Source organism: Larimichthys crocea, chromosome VIII (genome assembly GCF_000972845.2).
Source record: "Larimichthys crocea isolate SSNF chromosome VIII, L_crocea_2.0, whole genome shotgun sequence".
In the NCBI taxonomy this organism is placed as follows: domain Eukaryota; kingdom Metazoa; phylum Chordata; class Actinopteri; family Sciaenidae; genus Larimichthys; species Larimichthys crocea.
Window position 1 is genome coordinate 3930198 of NC_040018.1, and position 16426 is coordinate 3946623.

The window sequence follows — 16426 nt, forward strand, 5'->3', positions numbered from 1 at the left end:
CATCAACCGCAGTCGCCAGAGATGTTGAAAATAATATAATATATATATATCTATATATACTATAGATATAGAATGATATAGGATATATATTATGATATCATATATATACGATATATATATATATCTGCTTTGTAAGGCTAGACAAGGGGTACAGCGGGAAGGCAAACAACCCACACGGTGTTCTGAGGTGAGGTTGTTCGTATTTCCTGTAAAATGATGAGACGCTCCTCAAAAACAACACTTATTTCATTGAGTTGCTGAGTTTTGATGTGAAATGCAGTAAGGAGTGTTTTCTTTGTATATTAATCTGTATTTAATATAATAACGGGGTCAGTGAGGTCTGTTATACCCCTGTTATAGTATATATATATATAGTTCTATTTCACATTTCATCTGCAGTAAGAGCTTGAAAGTTAGGACACATTTGTAACAAGTGGAAAAATGTCAATTCTGTTCAAATCGTGGATCGACAATCCTCAAAATAAAAAGATTTTGGCAACTGAATCCAGTAACAGCAGTTTGGAAAGAATCCACATGAAGCTACTGTATAACATGAAGTCATCACTGGCAGTTTGTCGCGTGAAGACAGCCACAGTTTATCTGTCGGTAAAGAGAAAGACTACAGTGTTCTGTACTTCACCCGGTACTTGTTAATGTTGAGATAATGGAGGACCTCGGGGCTGCAGGTGGTGGTGCAGGACAACAGGCCTTCTCGTTCGTCTCCCATCAACCACTTGTGGTTTTTGGCGGCCATGTCGCTGGTCACGTGTTCTTTGGCCCAGGTGTCGAGCCAGGCCTGAAAGCGTCTGTGCAGGCGCGTGTTGACCCGCTGGTGGGACTGAAAGAGACGTCAAAAACAGAGCAACACGGGTCAGATACTGGGACACCAGCACAAGAAATATCACGCCAAGACAACATAGAGCCAACTTTAAGACTTCTCTGAGATAACAATATTCAGTATTACTTTTGTATTACTAATTGTTGGTAGTAAATTATCAATGACACAATTCAAGTCCATTAAATAGAAATATTTTAAATTCTACAGGGAGCCTGAAGGTATGTCATGCTGTGTTGCATATTGGAAGAAGAGCGCCATCTTGTGACAAACACACTCGGTCAGCTGCTTCTCTTTTGGTTGCTTTGTCTAAATACTTGTGATTCATTTTCACTCTGTAGGGTCTCTTTTAGTCCTTTTATCCATATCTTCCCATCATCCTGATCAGATACCCGAATCACCTCAGCTGGCTCTACTCCCTCCCTCTTCCCCGACAATGGTCCGGTACGACCAGTACTCGAGTTGAGGGGGGATCGGGGGGGATGGCATCCCCCCTGGGGGAAAAATGGTCAAAATCATCCCTCTTCTAAAATGGTCATCCCTTCTTCCATCCCTTATGGCATTTTATCAATGCATGTGAAAATTACTTATATTTAACACTGGAAATAGAACCATTCGACATTTAGGGGGGCTTTATGATAATCAGTCTATTACCTATGACAGCGGTTTTCAAAGTGTGAGGCGCGCCTCCCTTGGGGGGCGCCAGAGGACTTCAGGGGAGGCGCGGCGGGGGGGAAAAAAATATCTTACAAAGATATGTGTCTCATCACTGTGCAATGAAAACTCGGCGAGCTAGCCCCCAAAGAGTAGCAAAAAAAAAATCCACAAAACGACACAGTATGTCTGATCTTTGCTGTTTTGTGTCAAAAGTTCTATTCCAGTGTGAAAAAACGCTGCTCATGTCTCCTGCTCTGTCTCTGCTTTAGTTTGAATCAGTCACGAAGCTCCTGGTTGTTACATAAAGACAAAGAGGCTTTAAAGTGAAGTGTGACCTCTTGCTGCGATATACTACCTTTGGGTTTACTTCATTCTGGATCGTCATTGGTGGGTCAAAGGTGAATGTGGGCGGTACTAATAGATTCTCCTGACTCTGATTGGTCGACAGGTGACAGGTGTCAATCATCCACACTCTGTGTTGTTTTAGCCTGAGCAGCACTGCTAGCTGCTACTTCATATTCTTGTTTCAAACATCGCGTCGTCTTAAAACTTGAAGTCTTCTTTCCTCCTCCTTAAATTGTGTTTTTTTTAAGTGAAGATGTTTTTTTTTTAACAAAAATGTGTTTAAATTAAAATTTTTAAATGTATTTAAATATGTTTAAAAACACACAAAGATGTTAAAAACATACAAAGTTGTGTTTAAAAAATATCTGAGCAGATTCACAAATAAAGATATTTAAAATGTTTTCACAAATATGTTTTAAAAAGATGTGAATGACATGATGTCCATAGTTAAGTGGTTATTGTTTCTTTCCGATAAATAGTATTGTCTTGTGCAGGCCAGGCAACTGAGAATGCAAGCTATGAATCAGATGGGATTTAGGATTTGCCATGTCTAGCAAGTCACCCTAAAATTGACTAGAATGCAGGAGATTGCATCTAAGAAATACAAAATTTTCTGGGGGTCCTCCCAGACCCCCATGCTGAAAAGTATGTCACATAAATGAAAAATTTCACCATCCCACCTGGTTTCATTTTACAACTCGACTACTGGGTACGACGTCCACAATATTGCCACGGCTGTGCTCCCACTCACACTTTTCCCATCACTCATGAACAAGACTATGAGATACTTGAACGCTAGGTTTGATCAGTCGAAATAAATGAAAAGATTTGCTAGAATTGTATTTGTTTATGTCAAGTAGAAATGGATAGAGACCAGACTCTACAGTGTGAACATCCTTGCAAACAGAAAGAAAAACACGACTTCCATTTTCACGGGGCAGACAAAACCTATTAACTATCACGTGCTTACCCGATGAGCCCGCGTGAGTGCCGTGTGTCTGTACATATAGTCTTCTGACTTGCACACATACACCATCTTGTAGGAGTTGAGCTTGAACATGCACTCCATCTTCAGCTCGCTGCTGCCGTCCTGAGACTTGTCCGAGGGAACCTTGGTCATTCTCTCCTGCTGCAGCTGCTCCCAGCCTCTCTGGCACTTCCTTATCCGTCTTAAATTCCTGCCGACCGAAACAGAACGACAAACATGAACAACACAGACCGAGCCTGGAGAAATTCTTCTGATGATTACTCCACACATAAAAAAAACAAAAACAAAAACAGAAAGGGGGTGCATCACGTTTACAGGGAAAGTTCGCACAAATTTCTAAATTCTGTAATGTTCACTTGAGCATGTCATATATATATATATACATATATATGACAGAATTTTGTGTTTGACAGTATACACTGTATTATTTTAAAAGCTTAGGATGTAGTCAGGAGTAATACACATAACATTAAGAAAATTTGAGAGGACTGTCCCTTTAAACAATTATTTTTTTTTAAACCCATGCATTGCAACTCACCGAGTAATAGAATTAGATAGGGAGTCAAATCATTCGTGGGGAAATGTGGATCTATAAGAGCAGCAGAGGCAGCAGTCGTAATATTTCTATACAGTGCACTTCCGTTGCACAGCCACATCATTCAAAATCTAAATATGTTTGGCAAACAAATATTTAAAATTGGAAATTGTTCCAGATTTTTGTGCAGGTAAATAAATTAAAAAAAATAAAATAAAAATGCAATTATTCACCCCACCTGAATGAAAGTTTTAAATGTGTACTTACCACTGAGGGTACAGGTGAGCGGGGGACTGAAACCATGAAGCATATTTTTGCATTCAGGGCTCCACTTAAAAGACATGACAGTGAGGCCAATTTCAAGTAAAAACTGTTAGAAAAACAAACACTAGAAAATTGCTGCCTGATCGGATACCAATCAAAAAAAAAAAAAGAGCTGATACTTTGATGTGCACATACTTTCACCAACAATGTTACAGAGTGTTATGATCATGAGATGAAGACCCAACACAACTGAAAAAGAAACTGCTGGAGTTTTTTTTTTTTTTTTACTGCCATTGAAGAGATTTGTGAAGTCTTTTGACCTCTTGTGCTGCTGATCTCTCATAGATTTGATGAAAACAAAAAAAAAGGGGAAAAGAAAGGACAAGATGTGGGTGAGCCCACTGATAAATCATAGTCAAATACCAGATTTATGCAATGGGTTAAAAAAAAAGAAAAGAAAGAAAACTAAAGAACAAGATTTTTGTGTGTGTGTGTTTTAAAAATCCTTTTGAAATGTTTATGATAATGGACAGCCATCTCAAAGAATAGCACCAAAAAGCAATGACAGACAGGCTTTATGTGCAACGATCAACTCGAGATTTAAGATTTTAAAGAGCGGACACAACCCACGCCTCCATGCACGGCTTCTCGGGTGTCAGGGGGGGGAGGGGAGAAATAAACACCAACATGAACATACAATTTAGACAATCATTTTATTTACAAACCCTACTCCTCTGTACAAGTGTTGCAGATAATGTGCTTGACCAGAGTTTTTAAAAACTTATGAGCACTAATCTCTGTCAAACCAGTGGAAAAAAAACCTCACCCACGACAAAAAGGTTGCAACGGGAGTGCACTGTTTCCACTGAAAATTATTACAAACATAACACTGAGTATAACAGACTTAAACAAATGGACATTTGAACATTTACATTTGCAAACAGTGATTAAGTCACATACAGGACCTTTGATCTGAATACAATCACAAACAAAGGGCATGTTAAAAGGTAGAAAAAGGAAACCATGACTTTACTGTCCTGTCTTAACAAAGTCACTCAGGTCCAACACAAGAGCTTCAGTCTCTCAAACTCAGGTCAAAGACATCGTAGGAAAAAAATGAAATTTAAATGAAAAATAAAGAAAAGAAAAAGTGGAACCCATTTGTTTTGTGCATTCAATGACCTTTGTTGTTGTTGTGTAACACAATGAAAATCAGCATTTAAAGTCAGTACAATAACGTGATACCAAACCAGATCATCCCTTATAAGCTGTCTGCTAAGGAGGAAATTCAAAACCCACGATCAAGCCAAAACCATTTTTTTTTTAAAAACCTTACTGTTAATAAATAAAATTCCCATTAAAAAGGAACTGAATCAATGAATAAATAAATTCCATTTTCTTTTAAAAAGATGGCCATGTAAAGTGCAATCTTCCTTGTGAGGCAGAGGTCAGAAACACAAAAAGTCATGTTCACGGCCGATGAGATTCTTAAACAGACAGGAGGGCGTTCAGGCACTGCAAGCACTTCACTGTAACGGTGGTGTTACTCTTTTTAAATCAACTCTCTCGAACCCTCTCTGTTTGTCCACGATTTTTTTAAAAAAAAAAAAGAAAAAAGAAAAGGCAGAGATCTTACGCCCCCCAATTTTTTTTGTGATTACAGAGAGCTTCCTAAGTCAGGGTTGTGCAGAAGTGCCACTGTGTCTATCTCTGAAAAATGGTGTTGTGTTTGGCAGCTGGTTTGGCTTGTCAACAGTGGAGTGGCTGCTCGGCTGACAAGAGCCTCGGGACAGAAGCTTAAAGTGTGCAGACAAGAGGGAGACATGGCTGGGGCCTCACCTGGGGAGGAACACCGGCTTCTGGGCAAGATGATCACGCAGCTCTGGGGACGCAGAATCTGAGTTCAGGTATCTGCCCACGTAGTCTGACCACCTCTGTGGAGACAGAACAGAAAACAAACTTGTACTGCACATCCAACAGCATACAGACATACACGTAGAGCCTCTATATCTGACCTTTAATCCCTGTTTAGATTAGTTGGGTTGAAAATTAGATTAAAGTCTGACAAATATATAATATAAATAAAGATGATCACAGATATATTAGTACTGATGCATATGTCGGTCAATAAGTAACTAAGTAAGTTTGGAAAAAGTGATGCAACTGTATTCTGATCAGCATATATTTGTTTATGTTGTGTTATCTATGTTATCAGCCAGAATATAGTTATTGGATTTTTTCAAATTATGAAATAACGATATTGTTTTTTCTCAGATTTTGTCCATACCCAATTAAAGTTGTAGTTAAATATTCTGTTTAGTGGCCTCACTATATTTCTTTGAGCCACAGTGACTTTCTCCTCTGACAAACAATTTCACATCATCCTTAACTATGTCTTCAAAAACACATTTATAATGATCAGATTTATTGCAGGTTGTACTGGGGGACACAAGATGAAGCTACGTACTGTAGGAGTATCTAAAAAAAAACAAAAAAAAAACAAGCTTGAATATTAAATAAGTCTTACCTCTGCCTCTGCTGGCTCATCAGAGTTCTCCTCCTCTGTGTCCAGCAGCTCCATAGCCAGACTGACAGATCCTCGGCTCTTCGTGAACATTAACTAGATGAAACAAACAGTCACAGGACTATAAACAAAGCACCCACGGCGGTTTGGACACATGCACATGATCATCACCATTTCTTTCTGGGCTTGGCTCTTCGTACCTTGAAGCAGTTCTCGTCTGACATGAGCTGCTCTGCTTTGCGCTGATAGGCGCCCTCTGCTGTGGCCCTGGAAGTCTGCGTGGACAACGTGCCTCCTGTGGCTTTGTTGGCACATTCGCTCAGGTACATGTCGGTTACACGCGCGCAAACATCATCAGTGACAAGGTGCTGGAGCTGTGGAAGGAAGAAGTTTAATATGCAACAGCTGTGTCCACACAAATGCAAAACACCGAGCCAGACAACATTATTTATTAGCATGTATTTATGCATATCTGCACAGTTTAATAATGTTTCAATTTGAACTACATACATCACAGATGTTAAGCACTCTAGAGTCTTAGAGATGAAATCTATGAAATGATATTGAATGTGCTGACCTGCCGGACGATGCTCTGGATGAGTTTGTCCATGGTGAAGGCAATGTAGGCATGGATAGTAAACATTTCCCTCAGGGAGTCTTCGTACTGAGCCGGCTCCATGTTTCCATCCAAAAGATTACGCACCATCTCCAGAAACACAGAGTAATAGTCCTCCACGTCCACGTCCACTGCAGGTCGAAAAGTAAATGTGTTAATGGAGGGAAATTACAAAATATAACACACCACTGTTGCGTCTTTAACGTTCTGTTACTTACTCGGCTCCTTCATCTTCAGTTGGATGGCTGGATTTTCACTTTTCTCTCTCTTGAGCCCCAACACTTCTCGTTCCCACTCTCGCTCACGAGTCTCCTCTTCAATCTGCTTCTCAGCTTGCCCGTAGATTCTCAGCAAACGAGAACAGAGGATGTGGTGAAGACGAAGGAAGATATACCAGTAGTTGTTCACAAAGAACAGGTTATAGGCGTCATCCGTGCCTCGCAGCTTCTGAGCTGCCGTGTTGCTGAAGAGGAGCTTGGACTTGGATGGGCTGCTGCCTGGCAGGCCATTGTGCTTCTTGGGGCCGTCTTGGTCCATCTCCATGTCTTCCTCCTCCTCTTCTTCCTCCTCCTCCACGTCAGAGAGCTCGCCTCGCCGCGCGAACAGCAGGTCAGGGATGAAGTGGTGGATGATCTGCTTGATCTTGTACTTGTCTTCTTTTTGGATGCCCACCTGTCGTTTGACGTGATGGATGATGAGGGCAGCGGCGTCCTCTAGGATTTGGCTGTCGTCGTAGGTATGGGTCATGTGTGGGCCGCTTGGTGGCGGTGTGGCAGTTTCCTCTGATGCTCGCTCCTGGCGCTAAAGGACACAGACGGGAGAATATTGGGGTGAATTTTGAGGTATTTCAACTGTGTTGCGGAAAGTAAATACTATCAGTTTATTTATTTCCTTACGTCATCATACAACATCTCAATTTCATTGAGTAAGGTCTTTGAGCGCAGCACTTTGGTGTCATTCTGCTTGAAGTTGATGCCTTGATGGTCGAGTGATTTCAGGTAATACTTCTCATTCTGCTCCCGCCAGATTTTGTTGAAGCCTCTCTGGGCTTCTCTCCACTCCTCATCCTTCATTTTTAACCTGAAACAGTCATAAAAAGTGATATTGTACCGTATAAAATATAAACAACTGTTGAAACATAACCAGGTACAGATAAAGTCAAACTACGAACCTCTTCAGCACGATGGGAACAGACACAGCTGGGTTCCTCTTGAGACCGTCGATGATGTCGTGGCCCTTGTCCCCGTATATCCTCTGGATAGCTTTGCGGTGAATGACCTCCGAGGAGCCGCCCATTGTGTTGTCCAGCTTGAAGCGCAGCTGCTCCTCGGCGGACATGCGAGAAAGCCTCCGCTGGACTGTCTCCAGGGCTCGTATCGTGGCGAGATTGGCTTCCAACACAACGTCCAGCTAAAAAGGGGAAGCAATCACGGTGGAATTACTGACAAGTGAGTTTAATTATGGATGATTATAGCCGGTGGTGTCAGCAACAAGGTTTTCATTAGACATCTAAATCTCCTGATTGGACATGAAGTGCTGCACACGGTCTTATAACCAAACTGCAATCTTTACTGGGCGTCAGTTCCTCACCTCGAAGCGCTCGTCCTCACATCTGTAAATGTGCTCCTCATATTGAGTCTTCTTCGAGCTCACAAATGTAGAATCCTCAGACCACGATGGAAACGACACCCACGTGTCATTCAGAACCTGCAAGAGGACGCTCTGTTTTTAGTAAAATTTTTAAAAAGTTTAAGCAAAGCGTTACTATGAATGCTCTCATTTCCAACGCTGTCAAACGGACAACATAAAACACAGAAGGCAGGAAAATAAATAATGTGTGTCAGAAAAGCTGTAAGGTTTACCAAACCATAACTACCTTTAATAAGAACACCTCTTTCAGTGACTCACCTCTCTGCACAGTGGCGTCCTTCCTGTGCACTTGGGCTGCTGGTAGCTCTTTGGTAGTGCTCTATAGCTGGACCCCAGCCTCTTGCAGGAAGCGTAGTCGATTTCCATGGCGATGCCCTCTGTTGCACGCTCCTTGGGTAAACTCTCTGTGTGGCTCGACTCTCCGTGACTGGACTCTCGGTAGCCCAGGAAGTTTTTAAACCACGTGAAAAGCTCCGGGAATTTGCTGACATAGGTAGCAGATATAAAAATATTATACGGTTATAGATGTGGATTTTGAAACATATGAAATCAGCACTATATTTCACTAAAACCTGAAGAGTACAACATATATATTGTTATATAGTTGTACTTCTACTTAATTTTTTGAACCAACTATGGAGTTACTCTACACTCTAGCTACAATGCACAACAATACAGTTACAGAAACATTAACGCACTGATGACTGCAGAGGTGTGTGTGTGTGTTTAAACTCACCCAAGAAATGGGATGACTAACTGCACCAGCTCAGCACGCGAGATTACCTCCTGGTTAAAAATGTGAAGACACCGCAGGAAGTTTTCGTACGCCTCAGAGCTCCGAAGAGCTTTCTTCACCTGTGATGACCCAAAAAAAATTAAACAAACCTTTCCTGTATTATATAAACATTATTAGTACTTAATATAATAATACTCACCTTCTCAAAGAACATAGTTTCAGTGCTGGTGCTGTGTTTGCCGACTTCAGTCATGCCATGGTCTTTACCCATTATTTTGGGTTTTTTCTGCAAGAGTGTAAAGACAAACGTACGATTGTCACAGGATCTAAAAAATGTTTTATTTTAAAATGGAAAATGTCCAAACAGAAGACAATATTACTCTTCTAAGTCCGGGTAGATTTAAATACACAAATAAAGCCAGATAAAGTCTAATAAAACAATCCTGAAATAAGCTTGACTCTTAAATTCATGAAGGTTCTCAAGTTCAACTACTTAAGTGCTGATTCAACTTGTCCATGTTAGAGACTGTAGTACGATGTAGATGCTGCTGAAATCTAGTCATGAGTTATTAATGTCAACTGTCATTATTATACCAAAAACCGGAGACACATACTGACATTTCCAACATCTGAAACATCACAGAAATAAAAGAAACAGACAGTCAGAAATGTAGACTGGTGTGTACCTTGACAGGTGGTGTGGCTCCCACTCCAGTGGGTCTCCTGATTGGCAGGCCGTTCTGGCTCAGCCTCTGTTTGTTGTTCAGTAAGGGTCTCTTTACTGTGCCACCATGATCATTACGAACCGACTCTGCCCGGTCTGGTGTAACCTTGCCCAGAAGCTGAGAAAAACAGGACACATCACAATGTCAGCGAAGAGAAGTCAGCAAGTATCAAGGAAGATGCATGTAAAGAGTTTTCATATCACTATTGCAAATAGTAAAAAATAAATAAATGTCTATAATAGTGACAAATCTTGAGGACTTTTAATTTTAGTCTTTAGGATTTTAAATTTTCAGTGAGATGACAAAAGCAGAGGTTCATAAACTTTTTTTTGTGAAGCCCCCGTTCAGAAGCAGAAAAAAAGCAAAACAGAATTTCATTTTCATCAATGATTAACAATACCACGGAAGCTACTGACAAAACACTAACTGTACTTAGAGATGAAATGGACCTATAAGATAAATTAACAACGGCACAGAAGAGGTTTATGTTCCCAATTATGTTTCTGCATTGTTTCAGAGATATTTAAATCGACATTAAAATAACTACAAGACTACACACATGTTGTGTTGTTAACAGAAAGAAGGTCGGACTTTCCTTTGACAGCCAGGAACAATCACAAACCGCCCGTGTTAGTTTATTCAAGTGCAGTTCAAACAGGAGTCTCACCATTGAGCTGTTTGCATCAGGCAGGAACTGACCAAACTCTGAAAGCAGGTCCTCCTGGTTCTTGAAGAGTCTTGCCACCTGAGTATAGACCTCCTGCTCAGTCAGTGCTGGGGTGTAGTTGCCTCCTGCCTCTTTAGCATTTCGTTGCTCCTTCTGGAAAACCATAAAAGAAATAAATTAATAAGGTGTTGATATTACTGATGGTAGTATCCCATAGTCTATTCCCTGGCAATAAAACAACACATGAAGGGTACCATAGAGCTGTTGGTACCCATCATTAGTTTGTTTTCCCTGCTGTGCTACATTTCCAGAATACCTTTTTTCTTTGTGTGCATTTTCTCACCTGGTATGTGTGCAGGATTTCCAGGAAAGCTTTGTAGATGTCCGGCTGTCCCTGGAAGCGGTTCTTGATCTTGTTCACATAATTTATAGCGTGGTTGAATTCCACAGGCTGGTTGTTCTGGAGAGGTGGCCCACCGGACGGCGTGCTGCTCACAGGAGTGTGGGACTGGACTGAAGGTGAGCGTGGTGAGGCGTAGGATGGGATGGATGGATTGGGCTGGCTGGTAGGTGTATGGGCTGGAGACTGAATTGGCTGATGGGATTTAAAAAGAGCACAGACATGTCATTAGACTCAAGTAAAAATTCAGTTTGGTGTGCAAAAAAAACCCATCTTCGCAATACTCTTTATTCTACCTTGCTGGTTTTGTTTGGAGCAGGTTGGGCGAGGATGGATGGGGTGGTTGTCGTGGTGGCGGAAGTGGTGGTAGTGTGCGGGCCAGCCTGTGGCAGAGTCTGGTGCTGGGGGTGGCTCGCAGGTTGGCTGGACGCTCCGCTTACAGGGATGTTCTGAACAGAAATGCCGTGCGGAGTGATGTAGTGGATCTGACCTGGCGTGGTCACATTGACTAGATCGTTGGTTTGAACCTCAATCTTATATCCGGGTGGCAAGAAAGTGTTAAACCCCATGATGAGGTCTGGATGGCCCTTGAAGAGCTGGGACACGCGATTGATGACTCCGGGGGTGTCTATGCTGTAGTATCAGAATGATACAATAATACAATTAGCATCTGATTCATCATCATCTTAAAGCTTGACACCAGATTTTCTCCTGATGTTGAGGAAAATAATAAAATAAGAAGTTACCTCTGTGACTTGAACTCTTTCATAATATCAAGGAAATCATTATAAACTTGTGGCTGATTCCCAAACTGCAGCTTTACTTGATCCAGATAAGACAAGGCATCCTCAACCTATAAAACAAGTTTAAAAATGATTCTCTCCGAAAACAGGACATTCAGAAACAAGTAAATGCAGAATAAAATGTTTTTTAATGGTTTAATTGGTGATTTAATTATCTTCTTTGGTAGACGGTGTGTGTGTGTTTGTCTGTGTAGGCATACCTTCAGTCGCTGAAACTGCTGCTGTCCTTGGGCTGAAGTCATGGGTGCGGGTGGATGAACATGACCTTGGACCACTGCTGGGCCCTGGGACTGAACTGCTAGGCTGTGTGCGTGGGGACCAACATGAGCTGCTGTGTTGTTATGTCCGTGTCCATGTCCACTTGTGCTCTGAGGCATCGTAGGCACCTTTTCAGGAAGAAATTTAGAATTCATAAAACTTAAAGATGATCATGTCTTCAGTGCAGTTACAAAGTCTTGCATATATTAACCAACTTCTTCATAAACATTTAGCTGAACATAACAGCACCTCTGTTGGCTCTTGTCTAAGCCAAATACACCAATACCATCCATACCTGGTAGCCTTGAGGGAGAGAATACTGGATGCCAGTGGATGGCTGCATGTTGTCTGCAGCTGCCTCTATCACAGTAGGTGCTGGGGCGAGAGCCCGGTGCTGGAAGCTGTCTGCAATACCTTGCACTGGGGGGCGACGTGATTGCTGTTGCTGGGGCGCAAATATTAGTTCCTGGTCCTCCACACGCCTCTTCATTGTATACGCATACTAAAAGGAGCTAAAGTGGACAAAGACAGGCGGACAGGAAGTCAGTCTGTAAACTTCAACAAACGAATCACGTGTGTGCGGGCTGTTCATATTTTTCTTCGTACTTTAACAAAGAGTATCAGAGTGAAGTACGTCATACAACATTTCCACTGCATGGTAGAGCTCAGCTCTACTCTAGACAAGTTTTTTTTGGTAGTAGGTACTTTCTCAGTTTTGTTTTTCCAAAGCATGTTGGATTTTTAGCTGATCGCCACAATGACGGCTCATTAAACTGCTGTGCTATCATCTTCAACACGACACAAACACAGGAGCAACAGAAGACATCGAAGCAAGACAAAACACCAAGACTTCAACCTAGGAGTTACCAAAAGAAATATACAAGGTACTCGGCACTATTAACAATTTTTGACATTGGAAAACTAAAGCTAAACTAAAGCTGTACCATGCAGTGGAAATGCAGCTTTAGGTGTTGAGGTACTTAATATCAGTCAGTATAAATAAAACCTATAGTTACTTAATGGTTGAAATTAGCAGGACAACTGTTGAATGTTACCCACTAACCTAAGACTCAGGCTTAACAAGGGGCTCTTAAGTTCAGTGTCTGTGAAAGTTTCGGTGTAACTAAACACTGGATGTAAAACCGAGCCCCTCAGAATAGCTCCTCTCACAACGCGTCCTCATTGTAGCCTGAGGGAAACGACTTAAAGCCTGAAATACCTGTGTTTGACAGTGTTCTGAGAGAACTGACACTGCTGTGGAATTTCTCCCACAATGCAGCCACCACGGTGACATTTTGTGCCAATTGGCAACCGAGAGCTGGATTTTACTACACCGATATTAAGGCGGCTTTAACTAACTTACTACCAGAACTGAGATGTCCTAAAAATAATCTCTACAAATGGCACCGTGCTGTGCATTTATCTGCCTGCTGAGCCCCGTTAATCAGCACGACTGAATTTTAAATCCTTTTATTACAAACCAGTTTGCAGCGTAATATGGGGGACAGACACAGATTAGAAGCTAGGTACGTGAAATAAACAAAGTCAGAACACAGCAGGTCAAGTATCAGAGTTTCTGGGACATTTCAGGCCGATTGTGGAGGCGTTTATCTGATTCGATCGTCTGACTGTCACTACCCCGGCTCATTTCACTGATATACGACTGTCCCAACCCTAACCCTCTAGTCTCTATGCTATTATTTAAAAATCAGCTTTTATTTGTGCTTTTATAGTACCTATATTTACACTTGGAAAGGCATACTAAGAAACAAGAAGCATATTTTTAAGTATAGCTGAGTTTACGATTTAAAAAAACTTCACATTATAAATTTTATCCACACATTGTAAATAAACCAAAAAAAGAAATAAAACAAAAATAAAAAAAAAAATAAACAGGGAGGAACCCTAAAAGGCAGAAACTAACTTAGCACACAGCACTTGTGCATGTCTGTCCCTAAATAGATGTGCTATCATTGTTCAGCAGAATGGCTGTGCTCACCAGTTAGGGGCCGTCTTTAAAGACACAGGTGCTAAGGTATTCTTAGTTTACCAGGTACCAGAGTAATCAACTCTTTAACTAAAAAATAAAATAAATAAATAACTATCTTCAGGACTATGCTCATTAACATTCTTCTTTTTTATTTTATATAAACTCCTTTCCTGTGCACTAACTCTATACAATACTATGAATTTCAAACATTTTCTACAGTCAAATTTAAATCATATATAGTTTTTAAATTACCATTTGTAGTTCTATTTCCTTTTTCTATTTTTTTTTTTTTTTTTTACTTTTATATAGTTTTCAGTTCCTAGTACAAGCTGTAATTTAAATTCAGAATGATCTTATAGGTTAATTTAAATGTATTTTTACATGCTGCTACTGGACCCGGGATCCATCCATCCATCCATCCATCAAAAAATATTTCTATTATTTGGTTTTTAAATAGTTTTCCATTTGTAAAAAAATCTCTGCAAGGGTATAATTTCAATTCAAATTTATCTTATAGGTCCATTTTAATGTATATATATACTTTTAATTTTCTATTTTATTTCAAAAAGGTATATTTACCATGTCTCCTGCTGCTCTCCCCCTGAACTTCTAACTCACGTTATTAGTCATGTGGCGGAAAATACAGAAAAATATGCACTTTCATTAAAAAATTAATCAAATAAAAATAATAATACCCATTTCGACAACATAAATGTTTTATTGTTTTTTGGGGTTTTTTTTTTTATTTTTTATACGCGTGTACAGGGAGAAGTAATTTGTCGGCGGTCCCTGAGCAGACGTCATTGCAGTCAGCGGAGAGCAGACATTGTGCCTCACTGTCCTGCACCACCAATTCACGGAAAACACGGTGGGGCCGATCGGGACGGTCTTGAGTCGCAAAGATCGTACCCGTCGCACATCCAGCTTCAAATACTCGTTGTCGAAACGCGAAGCTAACACGGCAGACAGTGAAAGAAGACGAAATTAGTTAAATTGGCGCTATAAAAAAAGCACATTTTTTATTTTTTTATTTTTACAGGCATGTAAGGCGCTGTCCTCATCCCCTCCCCCTCTCTGCCAAACACCGAGCTTAACGCCATCCGTTTTCTGGTGAGCTGACTGACCGCTTTCGCTCGTCCGATGGCTGACGTTGGCTTTCGTTCCTATAGCTCCCCAAGTTAATGTTGGCAAGCAACCAAGCGAGCGAACAAGTTATTTTTCTCATCATTATCATCACCGAGCCAGTGAAGTGTCGGTTCGTCCTCGGTAATAAACTACGAGCTATGAACGTGTTTGGAGGCTAACTGACGTTAAGATGTCGAAAGAAAAAAAAAGAAAAACAGCCACAGCTTTTTCATCGCAGCCGCTTTAAAGTTTGTAACACGCGTGCTACAGTAACGCCTGAGTACTTTAAAATAAAAAGTTACACGTCGGGCAAAGTAATTAATGACGGCGGTTGGTTAGCTTCGGTTAGGGTCAGCGAGCTAACGCGGCTAAAGCGAGCTTAAATAACGTGAAGTTTTTTAAAAAAAAGAGAAGCTTGGACAGAAAATAAACAGTCGGCACACAAGCGGATTGTGCGGAGGTGTCGCTTCTCTCATGAAAACCCAGACACGGGCAGTAAAACACACACACACACACACACAGCGACAGATACATGTCAGGTCAGCGTTAGCATGGGAGCTAATTCATGCTACCGCCGCTTTTAGCTTGTGCTAGCTTCGCTCCGCTCGGCTTCAAGTTATTAAAACTCAGGCCGCCGCCAACGTGGTGTTTTGTTGGAAGGCTGCAGAAAAATACACCGACATGTTTTGAAGCAACAAGCAGGGGAAAAAAAAGGGGGCAGCCGGGTGTTATATCGCCGTGGCAAGGTTATGTAGCAGCTAGCTCCGTGCTAAGTTAGCACAACAACCAACCCCCCATCAGCAGGGTCTCCGGCTAACGAGCTAACTTTAACTCACCTCGCAGGGACTGCCGCCAGCAACTATCTGACACCCCGGACCGGTAAACCGCTCCTCGTGTGTTCACCTGGCCGTGACAGAAAAGTGAAGCTCAGGGAAGTGGTCGCAAATGGAAAAAAAAAATGAAATTGGCCGTAGTGGCTACGTCGCTAACAACAGTGTATGTATGAAGCGGTGTTCCCTGAAACATAGAGGGCGTGCCTAAACACGAAGGCGGGCTAGTCTCCTCCCAGACCAGGCTGGGATTGGTTCAGATCTCCAGAATGAAAACAAATACAGTGAAAGGGCAGCGAGCCAGTGTGTTAGATTAAAGGCGTCTGGAGAAGTCTGCCTTCATGACAAGTGCAAGTTTATCTGCAACATTAACTCCAGATATGGATTTACCACTTAAAGATAACCTTATGAAAAGGCACGCATTATGAACTGAAGCCTTATGGCAGCTCTTAAAGTGTCTATAACAACCACATGCACA

General features: G+C 41.4%; 1 protein-coding gene across 1 annotated transcript; it reads right to left on the bottom strand.

The window, feature by feature from the left end:
- Positions 1–170: 170 nt before the first annotated feature.
- Positions 171–16176, bottom strand: LOC104922785 (paired amphipathic helix protein Sin3a). The gene is made up of 21 exons (XM_010735714.3): positions 15955–16176; positions 12299–12515; positions 11946–12131; positions 11689–11795; positions 11239–11575; positions 10886–11137; positions 10543–10695; positions 9837–9992; positions 9350–9436; positions 9151–9269; positions 8673–8898; positions 8355–8471; positions 7936–8174; positions 7661–7844; positions 6983–7565; positions 6726–6895; positions 6349–6522; positions 6152–6244; positions 5464–5558; positions 2808–3015; positions 171–838 (listed from the first exon to the last, which is right to left on the bottom strand). Exons 2-21 carry the CDS (start codon positions 12491–12493, stop codon positions 620–622), a joined length of 3900 nt encoding a protein of 1299 aa, XP_010734016.3. The 5' UTR covers positions 12494–12515; positions 15955–16176; the 3' UTR covers positions 171–619.
- Between the last annotated feature and the right edge of the window lie 250 nt (positions 16177–16426).